At 43.8% G+C, this 16,116-nt stretch overlaps 1 protein-coding gene across 21 annotated transcripts in view; it reads left to right on the top strand.

The window, feature by feature from the left end:
* KCNMA1 (potassium calcium-activated channel subfamily M alpha 1) overlaps positions 1–16,116 on the top strand; it is a gene marked incomplete at both ends in the record, with an annotated part of 759,101 nt that overhangs the window by 527,746 nt on the left and 215,239 nt on the right. For all 21 annotated transcript variants that reach the window (XM_080693568.1, XM_080693563.1, XM_080693576.1 and 18 more), the window contains one exon: positions 15,273–15,383. In XM_080693568.1, coding sequence (XP_080549694.1) covers positions 15,273–15,383 — 111 coding nt within the window. The remainder of the gene's footprint in view (positions 1–15,272; positions 15,384–16,116) is intronic.

Below are 16,116 nucleotides of genomic sequence, written 5' to 3'. Positions count from 1 at the left end.
GGTAAAACTCTAGCAGGGAAGTAAGGCTGGATTATCTTGTGTACTGTAAAGGTCTCTGGCCATTACAGGGAGCAGATCTCCTCTGCAGCCAGGGGGTCCTGATGTTGGCCTCCAGAGACTCATTGTTCAGCTGAAACTCATTCTGGGCAGTTCATATTGTATTTATGGTGTCAGGGCACAACAGGGTATTTCTGATGAGTCTTTTGCTTGGCTTTCCAAACATGATTGCTTTCTTCTTGGAAACTATTTCCATACTCAAATCACTTTATCATATCTATGTATGGGGTGAATATGGAGAGGAAGTTTTATTCCTACTAAAGTGTCAGGACCTTACCTTTTCTGCTCTCCACCAGAAAGAAAAGAATAGTGGTGTGAGGCGGAGCTGGCAGCAACTATCCTTCATTTACTAATTTTACAGCCTTTTTTTTGGTGGGTTGACACATGGTTGATTTCTTATTTTGACGTATAATTTACTAGAGTATGATATGCACATCTCAAATGCACAGTTTGAGGAATTTACTCTTGTATGACCACCAGTTACTACTACCCTATCATCTACCCACATCAAGAAGATTCTGAAAGTTATCATGACTCACGCACTTCCTTTCCCAGTCACAGAGCTTCCTCTGCAGGAATTGGTTTGTGCCTTTCTTTTCTTCCCTCCCTCCCAATTCCCCTTTATTTTCAAATTATTTAGTTTGCTTTTTAAGACAAGTGAAATCTAGCCAGTAACATTGTTATCCTTTGCACACAGCCCCTCCCATCTTGGTGGCAGGCTGCACTGAAGGAAGCAGACCCTCTCTGTTCAGTGACTTCAGCACACTCTGAGCTCAGGTGTCCAGCACTCTATTTAGAAAATGAGGAGGTGGAAAAAAGAGCTCATTTTCTTGAAGTACCCCCAGGCACCGCTTCCTTCCAAAGGCATAAAGGACAGTGGGTGGGAGGAGGCCAGCTGGCATCTTTTCAGTGGAGACAGCCATCCCTCCATCTTCCTTCTAAGTGGACACCTCCTTTCCCGATTATCTTAACAGCCCTGGATTAGGTTAGAACCAAGCTGTTCTGATTTCTGGGTCATTGCTTGGATCCAAAAGGCCCAGCGATTTCCCCTTGGCCATTTATCCCAGCCACAAGAAAAACAGTTTCTCAATTCTGTTTACCTTTAAGAGGTGGATGGTTCACCATAAAGCAGAAGGCATTATGAGGGCCCACCAGGGCTCTTCTATGTCCTCCTCGTCCCACTGTCTCAGCCAGCATTTCCTTATCACTGACCCTGAAGAAGTCAATAAAATCAATTGCTCTGAAGCCTAGCTTGAAAATGTTTCTTGACTCTCATTCCAAGTCAAAGAAAAAAAAAAATTCCCCAAATAGTGTTCCTGGTCCAACGTGGGTGGGCTGGTGGCTGGCAGCTTTTGTTGATGGGTGGCCCAGAAGAGGCCTTGAGCCCTGTACTTGCTCACCAGCCCCTGGCCTGATCAGGTCAGCACTGGGCCTTGGCATTTTGGCATTTTCACTGGGACCCCACCTGCTGAGAACTTGAGATCACAGACATCCTGCTGTTTTGTTCTGGTGGCTTAATCTTTTATCACCAATTTTAGCCTGCCCCCCCTGTGAAAATGCACTTTTCTTTTAATGTTCTTTGAGTCTCCAGTGTCCCCCAACCCTGTGGACGGGGAGTCTGTCCTGTCATCCACACCGGGACTGTTCACTTTACTTTACGCATTGTTTCTGGTTCAAAAGCTAATTACTAAGTAGTTTAAAGAAGCCCTTTGGTCACTTAGATCTTTCATCAGAAAATATGAGCTTGGGAAAGGAACGGCAATAAAGGGCCATTAGCACCCTTTGTTCGGTGTTGTTTTTCCAGTCAGTAGAACAAGATTGATGAAATGTTATGTTTGGCCAAAATTTGAGTTTTCATTTGGAATTCAGTGTTGAGAGAATGGGCTGTCAGAATCAATAAGTTTTCTTTCGCTGGGGATACGGGCATGTGGTAGTAATTAGCAATATAAGGTCTTTAGTTGAGCAACCAAGCATGGATTCTGGCAGCAAACATAATGAGAAACTACAGTTGTTCTATTTCTAACGTCAAAAAGTTTCCAGATAAAATTAAATGCATTTGCAAAAGGAAAGCAGCTAAACTTTGTTGAAAGATAGAGTTCAGATTCTTAAAATAGCATGCAATGCTCTGAGTTTTTGTATGCAAAAATACATTTGCTGTACCCTGAGATGCATGGACATATACTCTACTCCCCGGGACTGAATCAATAAATGCCCAGGAAATAATTAAAATGTATGTATAGCTAAGAGATTTGTGTAAGGGTGCATATTTTATACAGGAGTAACCTAACAATGCAGTAACTTGTCAGAGAACTCAAGGTAGCTCATGATCCCAAACTACAAAGACACAAAACTTTGAAATTTAAAGATTTATTTAAAGCAAAATAGGCAGAGAAGCTCAGGATTTTGTTTATATAGCACACAATCAGGATTCATATCCAGTTTTAATCAATGCATGCTACTTTGTGTAGCATCCCTTAAACCTTCTCACCATCCACACGGCATCAAGGACCTAGGGTAGCTTACTCCAACATTTGTGGTACTGAGGATTGAACCCAGGAGTGTTATAGTTATACCTCTAACCTATACCTGCAGCACTTTTTTAATTTACACAGGGTGTCACAAGGTTGCTTAGAGTCTCACTAGGCTTCCGAGGCTGGTCTTGTACCTCTGATCCTCCTGTCTCAGCCTCCCAAGTACTTTGGTTTCAAGGCATGTACCATTAGGCCTCCCATAAGACATCTATATCCATCTGTAGGTGTGGGTGCAGGTGATGTTGTGTTAGCTGTCAGCTAATTTATCATATATGATCTACTAGTGCTCCTAGGTCTAGTAGTGCTCCTAAGAATAGAGTCTTGAGTATCAACAACCAAGAATTCAATGAATATCCGAAGTAGGCAATTTCTCCAAGGTGTAATATTGGGGACAATTAGCCTCTTGCTCTGAGAACCCGAATCTTTTTCAGAAGAGTAGGCTCCCTGCAGCCCCCCTGCCTCCCAAGGCCACTCCTCCTCCTTTTTCCCTTCATGTAAAGTCAGTCTGCTCAGAGGTGGGGTAGGGGTGGAGGTGAGGCTCCCATGGCCTCTTGATACCCAGCTTACTCTCCTCCCTCCCACAGCCCATTGCAGTTCCCCAGAGGTTCCTCTCTCAGTGTGATTCATTCCACTCCTGGTTAGTTTATGAGAACTGACAAGATCTTGGTCCGAGGTCACATGGCCAAGAGCCATGGTAAATAATTGGCCACAAAGAGGAATCCATCTGTTGTGACCCCCTGGTTAGAGGCAGCCCAGCTGGAGAGCCAACCAGGCTGGTGTTGCCATGATGGAGCTTTCGTGGCTTGACACTGAGGCTGGCCTAGGCCAGGTGTTTGGGACAGAGAGAATGGAATGGGTTTGGATTGTTTAACTAATTTCTGGTAGCCAAATACGGTGAGGACACACAAACAGGAATGGGTAATATAAGACAGGGAATAAGAAAAGGGGACAGGGAAGTGAATGTCATTGAAGTGGAGGAAAGGTCCCCAGAATGAGGACCATCCTGTACAGAGAATAGTTATCACATACTAACCCAACTCTTGCTCCAATCCAGGAATGCCATCAGCGAAGCTTAAATGCTGTGTGGTGTTTATATGCAAATACTACATCATTTAGAGTAAGAGATTTCAGGCCTAGCAGAGTTTGATATCTGTGGGGGTCCTGTAACTGAACCCCCATGGAGGAGAGGGGTGACTCGTGTCTTCCTCTCCATCTCTAATTTGCCTGACCTCTCCTCTAACCTCTCGAGGGAGGACCTCCTGCATGCTGCATATCTTCCTTAGTTTCTTATTACTAGAAACCTATTACCAGAAAATTATTTTACTGTGCTTTTCATTTTTATTGTACTCAGATTCTCGCTTCCTTTCTGAGATGATGTTCTAGTCCCTCCTGCCTGGATATCTTGTATCATCATGGAATTTTACTCTCTTTTCCACCACATTCGGGTTTGGTGCATTGTGGTTCTAGGTTGATTTTATTTTTTTCAGAACTGGGGATGGAACTCAGGGTCCCTGTATCTCCGAGCTACAGCTACAGCTCTATTTTTAAGTCTTTTTATTTTTTTGAAACAGGGTCTCATCGAGTTGCAAAGGGCCTCACTAAGTAGCTGAAGTTAACCGCAAACCATGATCCTCCTGTCTCAGCCTCCCAAATGCTGGAATTACAAGTGTGCGCCACCACACCAGGCTGGACTATTTCTTTACAAAGACTCAGTTATTCTACCCCCATCCCTGCCATGGTCTACACCCGCATTAGAGAGTTTTTACATGGGTAAGAACGCATGTGTTTATCAAGTGCTTGCTCCAGGCCAGGCACCAAAGACAGATGGATGTCCGAATGCCTGTAACAGTCTTCATATACACCATAGCGCTCTTTCTTGAGCTACACATTAGACTATCTGGCCACCTAAGTGGTGAGGAAGTTCAACCTCAGAGCTTATTTAATGAAACCTCTCTTGGTTCCCAGAGGTGACAGTCTTTCCATCACAGCTCTTTCGGGGTTGGCCTGGCCTCTAGCCCTTGGGTGTAGGGTTCACGGTGATTCATGTGCTATTGACTTGGGCCATAGCACGGGCTCCTTCCTGCCCTGTTGATGTGCATCTCCAGCAACTCTCACTCTTACATCTCCGCAGGCTGTGAGGGTTTGTGCACCGCTCTGGTGAGGGATGTTTCCTATAAGATGTCATTTACGATTGCTCTGTCACAGACATCGCTCTGGCTGAAATGTGACCGAAGCTTTGCATTTTACACAATCTTTGATCCCTTGTCAAGTAAAGCCATCCAGCGCTCTCTGGTCTTGTGGCCCACGTGACTCCCCAGCAATGTCTTCAGATTCCTAGACTTTAAAAGCCATAAATTAGCAAATCATCAACATATCACCAGCAAGAATCATCTGGTAGCGATTCTAGTCAGAAGGAAACACAGGCCCCAATAACTGATCTTCACAAAGATATGAAGAACTGTAGACAGACAGATACAGTAAATAGGAAGACAAATAGGTAATTCAAATTGACAGGCCATCTTGGACTGATTAGGCATTCTGCTTTGATTAACATTAAACTTTTTGTGAACAGAAAAAAAAAATGAGATTGCCCTAATACTTTGGGAAAACGACCCTTTGACTACTTCTGAAATTCAGTACTGAGAGGCAGATACTAAAAGCATTTGTCATTGGGCACTGTATCATACAATGGAAAGTGTCCAGGTATTCCTTTCCAACCAGAGGGGTCGTGGTGAGTGTGGATGTGGGCACTAATTCTTGGCATCTGCTTTGGATTCTTTTAAGCCACATCTTCAGCCCTTTTACGAACTTGAAACTCTATTAAAAGAGACTTGGATGCATATTAAATCAATTTCCTGATAATGCTGATGGAATGAAGGCTGCCCCCTCTATGTTCCCGCTGTCTCCTCCCTTCCACACACTTATCAAAATGTTCCAGCTATTGTTCTGAAAACAAGAATAGAAATGTAGGTGGGAGATGAACTGTGTACCTTAAAAAAAGTCATATTCAAGCCTAGACTTTGCTCTGAAATATTCTTTCTTTCATTAAAAACAAAACCCTGATTATGACTTTTCTAATTATAGCCCTTGAAGATTCTTTCTGCTCAGCCTCACCTTTGTTGATGAAGTGAGCCCTTGCTGGGTAGACTTAGGGTCTCTGGAACAAATGTAACCATCTGAGATTAAGTTGTGCTGTGTTTTCTGTCTTCCTGTGATGCCATTTGTTCTGATAGAAGTCTTTCCAGAGCTTTGCAAGGCAGTTCCTCATGGACTTGGGGCTCATTCCACTGCTGCTGTCATCGTACTCTGAAAATAAACCAGGAAACTCTCTAACACGCCAAGTCCGGTGTCTCTTTTTATTAAAATATTATATAGGCCAATGCAGTGTGAGAGTCGTGCAAATCTGATTCTGTTGCTGTCAGGCTTGAGCCTCCACATCTAGTACTAGCATTGCACGTCAGAGGCCTGCTCCACCGCTAGAGCCATGGGGACTGCTCCAGCTATGGATACCAATTATCAGTAAAAGTAGTCTTCATCCTGCCTCCCTGTACCTTTTCAGTAAGGAGACATGAAGGCAGTTCAGAGAGAGATAAATGCCCATCTCCGAGAGGTTTCATGACTTTAGTCGCTGGTCCCAAAGGCATATGGTGGCTAGTATATTGAACAGATTTAGAAAAAGATCCCATTCCAACACTGTTACTCATTCCACAATTATCTATACCCCTACCTTGTGCCAGGCACTGTGCTTGGCTCTATCAGTAAAAGGATGAGTGAGAAAGTGTGATTCCTGCTCTTCTTGAGTGTATTCAAGACTTTACCACTTAGACTCACCCAAGGAGCAAGTGCCAGCTCCACAAAAGTGTGATTATATAGGAGCATCATCCCCATGAAATGCTCTTTTTTGTTCAGTAAGATCATGAAGGTGTGAAATAATCGTGAAGACAGAAGTGCATTAGAGGGAATGCTCCTCAAAGCATGTGATAAATCACATTGCTGACTGCATTCCTTGGAGCACTTTAGGGCAGAGATAGCAGTAGAATGTCTTGTGCACTAAAACCTGGGGATCTAATAATGGTCTTGGGAAAAGACGGGTACAGAGAGATATGGGAGGCTTGGGGAGCTGCTGGTGCTACCTCAAAGTCTGCGCCTTCCCAGACCTCACAGATGTAGTGCTGTGCAATATCGCACCTCAGCAATCTTTGACCTTGTGGCACGTCCTGGTTCCTGTGTGTGTAACAGAGGCTTGGATTCTGCTCAGGCAGATGCAGTACAGGTGCTCTTCCACTTCTGATGGGGTAACATCCCAATAAGCCCATTATAAATGGAAAATATTGTTGGTCAAAATGCACTTCGTACAGTGAATCTACTGAATGTGATAGTCTAGCCTACTAAGAGACTTAGAGTAGGCTACAGTTGAACAAAAGTAACACAAAGCCTTTCTTTTTAAAAGTAAAATATGCAGCATCTCATGTAATTTATTTAATACTTTACTAAAAGTGAACAGCAAAATGGTTGCATCAGTATACTTTCATACCATCATCAAGTGGAGAAACTGTTAAGTAGCCAATCATGAGTTGGGGACTGCCTGTGTGTAGGTGTTATCTACTCAGGGTGAATGGCAGCTTCTGCTGACTGAGCCAACCCCTTTGTGTGGTCAGAGAAGCAGAGGAAGCTGTGTCAACCTGATTGTCACTATGGGGGGTGTGTGTGTCAATCCCAGCCTCATGTGCTCTGCGGCCATGATGCATGACTTACCAGGGGTGTTAGAGAGAGATAGGACTTGCGTTGCAAATTAAAGCCCTTTCCACAGAATAACAAAGAACTATTTCTTTGCTTGGACTCATTCTCCCTCTCTTCTACCCTCACCCCTAAGGGTGAGGCTGGCCATTGTCTGACTTAGCCTTCTCAGCTCTCAGGTCCTGCTTGTTTAGAGGCAGCAGCATCAAGTGGAGACAGGCAAATCTGCTATGATCTGAAGAGAAGAAAATGCCATTCAGAGTAGTCCTAGTTTCTTGGAAATAGCATCTAGGATTGAAAAAGTCAGGTCAGGGGTAGCCTCACATATTTAACAATGACCAAGGACCACATTCACCCAAAGTAATGGGCTGAGTAACATGTAGAGGGTTGAGGGTGCTGAGAGACCCAAAGAAGAACCAGTGGACTCTGAGAGTTTGGCAAGTGTGGAACTGGCTAAGCATTTTAGAATACTGTCTAGTTCCTCTTTCTGGGAGGATAGAGGAAGATAGAAGGAAACTGAAATAGTCATGATCATACTTGCATACTGGTAATTGTGTGAATTACATGAAAAACTAAAGCAAAAGTAAAGAAATCTACCACTTAGTGTTCTTTGGTTGTAGGCAACAGAAACGGCTTTTGGCTGACTTAACGCATAAAAGATTTTTGTGCTTTCAAGGTTAGAGTACCTTACAGAATCCAGGGCTAGACCAAAGGGCAAGATCCCAGAAATCCAGAAAAGATAGAAAAGATTCAGCAAGTCCAAACTTCCTGGATCATTGTGTTATTATAGAAGTTAAACATCAGAACAATTAGGCTCTCACAGTGAACTGAGTGCTATGCCAATCAAAATTTAAAGCACCAATTGGTCTCACATAGGCATGGAACTGTGCTAAAACACAGTTTTAGCTATAACAATCAAAAGTGAGGTGCTGCTGTCAGAAGGGAGGGTGTGTGCTTAGATAGGCAAAAACAAACAAAATCCCCTACACTGAGGTCCTCAGAATTTATAAGACTCGGACTGAGGCTCTATGGAGGCCACAGGTGACACCACACATGTGATTATTCTTCACTAAAGGTCTAGCTATAACTACGTGTATGCTGTAATTAAGGAGTTTGATTATGATTTGGGCTGGTGGAGGTGCATAATTAACTGTCTGTATATGATAATGTGCATCACCTTTATTCTGGCTTGGTTGGGACATCTGAGCATTTTCTGTTGGGTGTACCAGTCACCTGCCTCTGACCTTAGGGTTCTGTTTTATGAAGGTGTCTCTTCTGAAGTGTTGAGATCTATTTGCTCAGCCTTCTGCCCCCACTTGTGGAAACAGCAAGACAGCCTGCTTGCTCTGCTGACAGCTGGATAAGATGATTACTTTATTCTCTTCCTCACTAGGAGGGAGAATGCATTTCCTTCCTTTGTGATTAGCAAAGAGCTGGATGTGGCCAAGGGTAGGAAATAATCTTATCACTGAACTTCCTTGCTCCTTTCTCTTTGTTTTTCTTTCTTTTATAGAAAGCAGCTAGAGTCAGGCTTTTAAGTATGGACACGGTGCCCACTCAATTGTTTTGTTTTCACTTCCGTGTACAGCTTCCAAACTTGAAATATGGAAGCAGGTTGGAGGTGGTGAAATCAGCCAGTGATTCTTGCAGCTAACTTAGAATTCTATGGCATCATGTGTCGAAGCAAAGCATACTTTGCCAACCTGTGAATCAGTTAACAATTAGGACTTGGAAACCGAGCAATTTGGGGTGGGGGCCCTGAGCCACGGCCTGTGGTAGGGTGTAAGGGTGAGGCCAAGGCAGCCTGGAGCTAGTCTTTGTTTGCTGGTGACAATCAATTCACGGGGAACAGGCCAAAGCAGGAAGTAGGTGGCAGAAGGTGCATTTGCATCTCCCTCTTCTGCAATGGAGGAATGAACCTGAAGGGGAAAGCCAAGGAACAGTGGCCCTAACATATATGACCAAAAATCTGGGAAAGCTGTACTAAGCTGTAGCAGACAAAAAATCCCTACCTGGTAAGATGGAATGCAAAGCCAGCTAGGGTGAGAGTCCTGGAGGTGCAGACACCGAGAGGTTCAAGTTCACCCTGGGATGAAAAACTCAGACTGTCAGCACTGACCGCTGCATGGTGTGGGCTGTTAGATCTCTAAACACCCCGCTTCCTTTGTGATAAAATGCTGCTCATTGTCCTTGACAAACACTTTTTATAATTCATTCCTCTCATGCAGGGGCTACTAGTGGAGGGAGATGCTGGGGAGAGGTGGGGTGAGGAAAGCATGATTAGAAGTCTCAGCAGAAAGACAGAAGAGAATCTAGCATATGTATTTGATATAAATATTATAGTTTTACAGAGACATCTAGATCAATATATGCCACATTTCATCTACCTCTTTGACAAAGTGAGCGCAATGTATTCAGAGAAAGCTGTATAGGATTTTCAATTTACTCTGTGTGATTTATTGTGACAGGATAGCTATGGGTTTTTTAAGTTCTTTATACTTGTTCCAGTAAAAATGGATATAGTATCTTTAAAAATAAACAGCCCAGAGCTGTGCATTTTACATTGTCTTCCTAGAGCAAGGCTCTGTTAAGGAGAGATCTAAGACCTCCCCACCCTTGCGGAACCTGATTGTGGTTGGATTTGCTGCAGACCCTGCTCTTTAGCCATCTGGGGGTGGGAGTGGGGTGAGTAAACAGGGAAATCAATTAGGAAGTTATTGCAGACGTCTAGACAAGATAAAATGATGGCATGAACCAGGGTGGGGCAGAGAATTGGAGCCCTGTGGGAAGATTCATCAGTGGCTGGTGGGCCCCATCAGCCTCTTCATTTTATAGTGACTGCCCCTCCACCTCAGTCACACAGCCCTGGTCCCCCAGTCTTCTGACTCCCAATCCAGGGTCTTTTCTAGAGCATTCACTATTCCCTCTCTTTAGAAGTCATCAAAAAAAAAAAAAAAAAAAAGATCATTCTGTCCTTGGTCTAAGTACCCACCAAATTGCTGGGCCTCAGTTTCCCCATTAAAAAAACACAGGCACTAACTAGATGAAACATTTGTCAAGGGCTTTCTAACACTAAAAATGCACTTAATAACATGGGAGGGGACCTATCACTATCACTGCCATCGTTCCCTTTCTCAAAGGCTAGTGGCTCTAAGAACCACTACAACGGAGGGAGAAGAGTGACTAAGGAGGCCGTGAGGATATATATTTAAGTAAGATGCACCCATGAAATAGGCAAATGACAATTTCCTGGTAAGCCCTGATAGAGTTCATAATAAGGCAGCATTATTCTTATTCTTATAAAGTCACCCTCAGCCACATGTCTCCATGGTTGTCCATGACCCACCTGTGTTACCAGCTTCTAATGAACACAGCCCCTGCCTGCAGCTTGCGTATACTGGGGTGATAACTCCTTTCTAGAAAATGCCATCTGATGCTGTTTTAACACTTAAAATGCTTCCTTGTGTATCTGAGATGGATTGTTTAATCTAAATCATTAATATTAGTTTATGTTACATTTGCCTGAGAAATATTTGTTCATAGAACTAAACGAAGCTATCAAAAGTGGTTACTGATTTAGGTCTATTGGCCACCTTCGCAGACTGAGTTGTGAGGCCCCATAGACATTAGTCATAAAGAGTGCCAGGAGACTGAGAAAGTTCACATCCAGAGCCACAGATGGGAACAGCGTTAGATACCTTCAGAGCTTAACTTTCTCACACATTCCCCATTGTAAATGTCAATCCTTAGCCTCTGGAACTCAGTACTAGTGAGAAAGTCCTAAGCTATATGTGATATACGATGTCTTACATAGGTACTTACATTGCTTTGCATCCTGATGGCTTGCCAAATTGTGTAACTGAAGTTAAAAATGTGGTTTCTACCTCCTGATCAGTGGTATGATTTCTATTTTCCTCAGCCTTTATTGTATTGAGTCCTCTTGTGTGCCTTACTAGGTGCAGCCAGAATCTGGTAATACTGCTTAAGTAAGGTTTACCTCTATCTACCCCAATTCCTAGCCATGCCTCTCCCCTGGACCACTCAGGACCCCTGCAGCACCCCTCTGCCATGTATCCAGGATAATCTTTTGTTGGTCCAGCCCTGCCTTTCCTGAGGCTTAAATACCTACAACCATCTCCTTACCTCCTTCATCTTAGTGAGAATTAGAGTCAGGGACCTGGATTGCACTCTAGGCAAGTCACTTTTACTTTCCATGGGATATCAGGAATGTAACTTAAGAAAATCAAGGTTCAGAGAGGTTATCTGAAAGGATGCAGACAGTAAGAACATGCGGCTATTTTAGAGTCAGGTGAGACACTTTACATCTGCTATACACTGAGGAAGAGATGTCATATGACTTCTGCTTACAATGGGCCAGTCCCTTTGCTGGGCCCTTATGTGTGCTCTTTCTTTCAATAAACTATAGGGGAAACTCCATGAATCAGGTATGAGCTCAAATCAGGTATGAGTCCCTCAAAGACACTGATGTGTTATTTGTATAATGCAAAACTGATACCTTGTTCTTGACTATTTAGTTATTTAGAGTCTGATAGTGGAGTATAAATCTCACTTGGTGGATCTGTGGTTCCATGGAACCTAACAGGAAACATTTGGAATAGGGAACTTTCTAGCCTTAATCGAGTCATGCTATATGAACGATCACTGCTTCTAACCAGGGAACACCCTTCTGTCAGTCTTGGAGTATTTTCAACCATATTTTGAATAATTGAGGATACAATAAATTTTGCTTTTCTTCTCCCTATATTAATATCCTTCCCCAAGCTCTTGTCCCTGGAATGTTTAAAAGTTCTAAAAATATTTCTGGAAAATAAATTTCCTCTGTTCATCATCCATCCTCATGCCTCCGCAGGGCCTCTGGCTATTTCTCAGACCCGTGCTGGCAGGGCAGACCTCCTATTGCTGATGCTGGGTTACAGAGGCGGCATCTTCCCATCCGTCAGTGCTAACTGCATTCAAACATTTTCAATATGTGAGCTCCTTGATAACTTCCACTGTATGGAAAACAAAATGGAGGAAATGATTATTGGCACAAAATGGGGAGGCTGTAAATCTTCAAATCAGATACAGGACAGATTGGAACAATATGGGTTCTTCAAGGTTGCCATGATAATGTACCTAATAACTCTCCCTGGGTAAAAAGGCAATCTGCTTTCAATCAATCTTGCTTTTTTTTTTTTTTCTGAGCAAAAATACCAATTATGTTGAAGGAAGATTTTTTTCTTTCTTTTTGATAAGAACTGCTCTCCACTCCAAGAAATTGTGCTGTAGCTAAAAGATATATATTTTCAATTGTCTAGAATGGTATTGGACAGCTAGCATGAAATAAAAAAGTCAATCTTTTTTTTCTCCTCTCTCCTGCTAGCATTTGTCTACTTCTTAAGAGAAGTGAAAGCTAATTAAAGGCTTAAAGGATAATATTGATTGCATTGGAATATATTTTATATGTACCAGGCACATTTTCAAGTAAGAGGACCCTGACTTTTTCTAAGGCTGAATAAATCATCTGGCTGCGCTTTTGATTCAAGGGTGAGAGGGGACAGCTCATCTCTTCCCCTTCCACTCCACACACACCTCATCTACCAATGGATCATTTCTGAAGACTAAGAAAGGTTCCTGGCAGATGTTCATTCACTTCTTGCGTACAGAATAGGAAGGATGAATGCCCAGGCATTTCCTCAGATCTATCATTGATTTGAGTCTGGCTCTGAATAATAGCCAGGGTATGCTGGTATAGAACTTTGAACTTTACAATGCCTGGTGCAGGAGGCTGTCTGGATGGTATTAACATGCAGTGAATGGGAATAAGCGACTTGCCCAGGATGCTACCCATTCTCGGTAGCAAAGCAGGTAATCTCGTCTGGCTTACTTTCTTGTCCAGGTGATAGCATCACCTATGGGGATGGATACTCACACGTGCTAGGCAAATGCTCGGCTACTGAGCTACCTCCCCAGCCTGGGCCTTGATCTTAATTTTGGAAGTCTGCAGTCAGAAAGTGTTAGAGTGGCATCAAGCAACCCTGTTATCATTTGTGTGTGGGGGGGGAGGTGTCAGGAAAGAAGTCCTGTTTCTCTGTCACTTTCTGAACATACTTGACAAATTTAGAATCAGGAATTGTATTCAGAATGCACACACTCATGTACAGTCTGTTTTGTCCATAAATGTAAGTGTGCTACAAGAAACATTTTAAGATATAACACAAAATGTACATAATCCAAGTCTTTATATCATGTCTTCTAATATACAGTGTATTTCACAGCCTTATAGTGAAGAGGGGTCAACATTGGAGGCTTCTGGTATGAAATGTGGGTGAGCTGCAAAGGCATTTCCCCCAACCTCGCAGGGTCTGACTAGAGGGCAAAGTGATCTCATTAAAACATTTCTTCTGAAGTGGCCCACTGACACTCTTCCCTCCCCTTGATGCCCTCTGCTCTCGGATCGCTCAGTGTACCAGCATAACAATAACGGCCCATAATGGTAATGTTATTAACTGCATCATGCATATTATTGATTTACTCTTTGTTCTGCATCATTATCTGTTCACCAATGAGTTTACTGCATTATTCTCACATACTTAGTCAAGCACCAAATTATCACGAAAGGGCATGCTCTTGTAATGGCATCTAATGGAACATCACGTAAGCCCTCATCACACCCTCCCATTAGAGCTGCCTCCAGCCAATGAGCGTTCGGCCTTATTGCAGTGTGCACAGAGCAATTATGAAGTGCAGAGGACCTGACCATTCTAAATCTTACCCGGGAAATTGCCTTCCTGCGTGTTTACCACCTGCCCCAGTCTCAAAGCATAGCTAGAGATCCAGCCCCTACTCACTGTCATCTGAGGCACAGAGACTGAAGTGAAGCCCTCGCTACCCACAGTGTCTTTGCTAGAACTAGAAGCCAGTGCTTGCAGCCCCACAGTCAGGCACCAGATTTTAGTCTTAGGGCTAACTTTAGCATCAAAGCCCTTATTCTTATGTGGGCATCACATAACTAATACAAGTGGTGCCTGGTGCGGAGGTCAGATTGCTTCAGGAGCAGAAAGAGATTGCAGGAGCTGTTGGTCTCCACAGCTGCAGAAAAGGGGTTCATCGCTTCAGGGAGAGGTACTTTTTCTGGAAATAGAAGTCCAAACGTGAGGCATGCATTTCCTGCCTCAGGCCTTTCTGGCTTTTCTCTGTCTCGAGGTCAATTCCTTTGGCTCTTTTGGAAATCACCAGTCCCCTTAGGCAGTAGTCCTCTAGGGACACACAGCCAGCAGCATGATCGTGGATTCCTGGAGCGTCCCATCCCCATTTAGCCCTGAATAATGTTCACTTACTGTAAAGTGTTACATGCCCCCATTGTCGGAGAAGTTATGGTGGAAAAATGCAAAATTTCCTTTTTACTGCTTATGGCCAGCGAAGCCTATAACATGTCAAGCCGCACATTAGCCACCCTGATAAAAGTCCGCTTTCTTACACACAAAATCATCGTTTCAGCAAGATTTGTTATCTCATTACCTGATAAGCTCTATGTCATAAACCAAGACTCAGGCGGTAAATCTTCCGGGAGGACGCTTTGTGGGCAGAAAGAGGGAGATATGAATCTGCAAGGGACTTGATAATGCAGCATTTAAGCACAAGCATAATGTCACTTATTGTTAAATGCATAAAACCACTTGGCCAAACGGTTGGGCTTTTAATAGGATTTTGTGCAGCATCAGGTGAGAAGCCATATGCCTTTTCTGTCTCCAAGTCTCCGAGCACCTGCTAGCACCGCCGCTTTGCCTCACAGCCCTCCGGGGACAAGCTCTGGGCTTCGCCAAGGCGGAGGGAGGAGATGGATGCTTCCCCTGCAGCTGCCGCGCTTCCTCTGCCTTGCCAGGGTTTGGGAGGTGGGTCCTACTCAGGGCATCTGGCCTCAGCTAACTGGCTTCTCCTGTTCAGGCACATTGTGGTCTGTGGACACATCACTCTGGAGAGTGTTTCCAACTTCCTGAAGGACTTTCTGCACAAGGACCGGGATGACGTCAACGTGGAGATCGTCTTTCTTCACAAGTAAGAGCCTGCTGAGGTCACCAGATCTTCTACCCACTGCAGGCTCTTACCCAGTGCCTGTGGGCGTGGCGTGATGCTGGGGGTTCTGCAGAATTGATTAAGTCGAGGTCTCTGCTGGCCTCCTGGGAGAGGATGTTCCAGAAACTGTGGAAGGGAAGCCCCATGTTTGTTTGATGAGGGCAGAGCCTGCCTCTGAGGTGGCACTTCTGGGAGCACATTCAAGTTTCAGTAAGAAATAGCAGTGTTGTTTACTAGGATCCAACACGTCACTATTGCCCCCAGGGCAGTCTGGATAGGTGCCATCCGGGCGTGTCCATTATGCCTGGTGAGGGATAATTAGCCTGATGGGGTAGAAATTTTTAGGAGAGCAAAGTAGCTCATGACCAAGTAAGGCAGTGACAAAGGTAGTAACAGTAACAGCTGCTGTTCCTGGATTTCCCAGCATGAGATCCTAGGCCAGCACTGTACCTACAGGCATCCATTTAATAATGGCAGAGAGCAAGTTTGTGCCTCCCGCTGGATCCTGACTCAACCAATGACCAGCTGATCAAGTCCCTTAACCTCCCTGTGCCTCAGTTTTCATATCTGTAAATCAAATAGATAATTCTACTTCATTGGACTGTTGTGAAAATGAAATGGAGCAATCCATGTAAAGTGTGAAGAGCTGAGTTAGGCATGTAGTCAGTGCTGGATAAATACAAGCTATTACCATGGAATATAAGATAGATTGGTC

The sequence above is a fragment of the Muscardinus avellanarius genome, assembly GCF_963383645.1.
Source record: "Muscardinus avellanarius genome assembly, chromosome: 4".
Taxonomy (NCBI): Eukaryota; Metazoa; Chordata; class Mammalia; order Rodentia; family Gliridae; genus Muscardinus; species Muscardinus avellanarius.
This window is presented reverse-complemented; position numbering and strand designations above follow the sequence as displayed.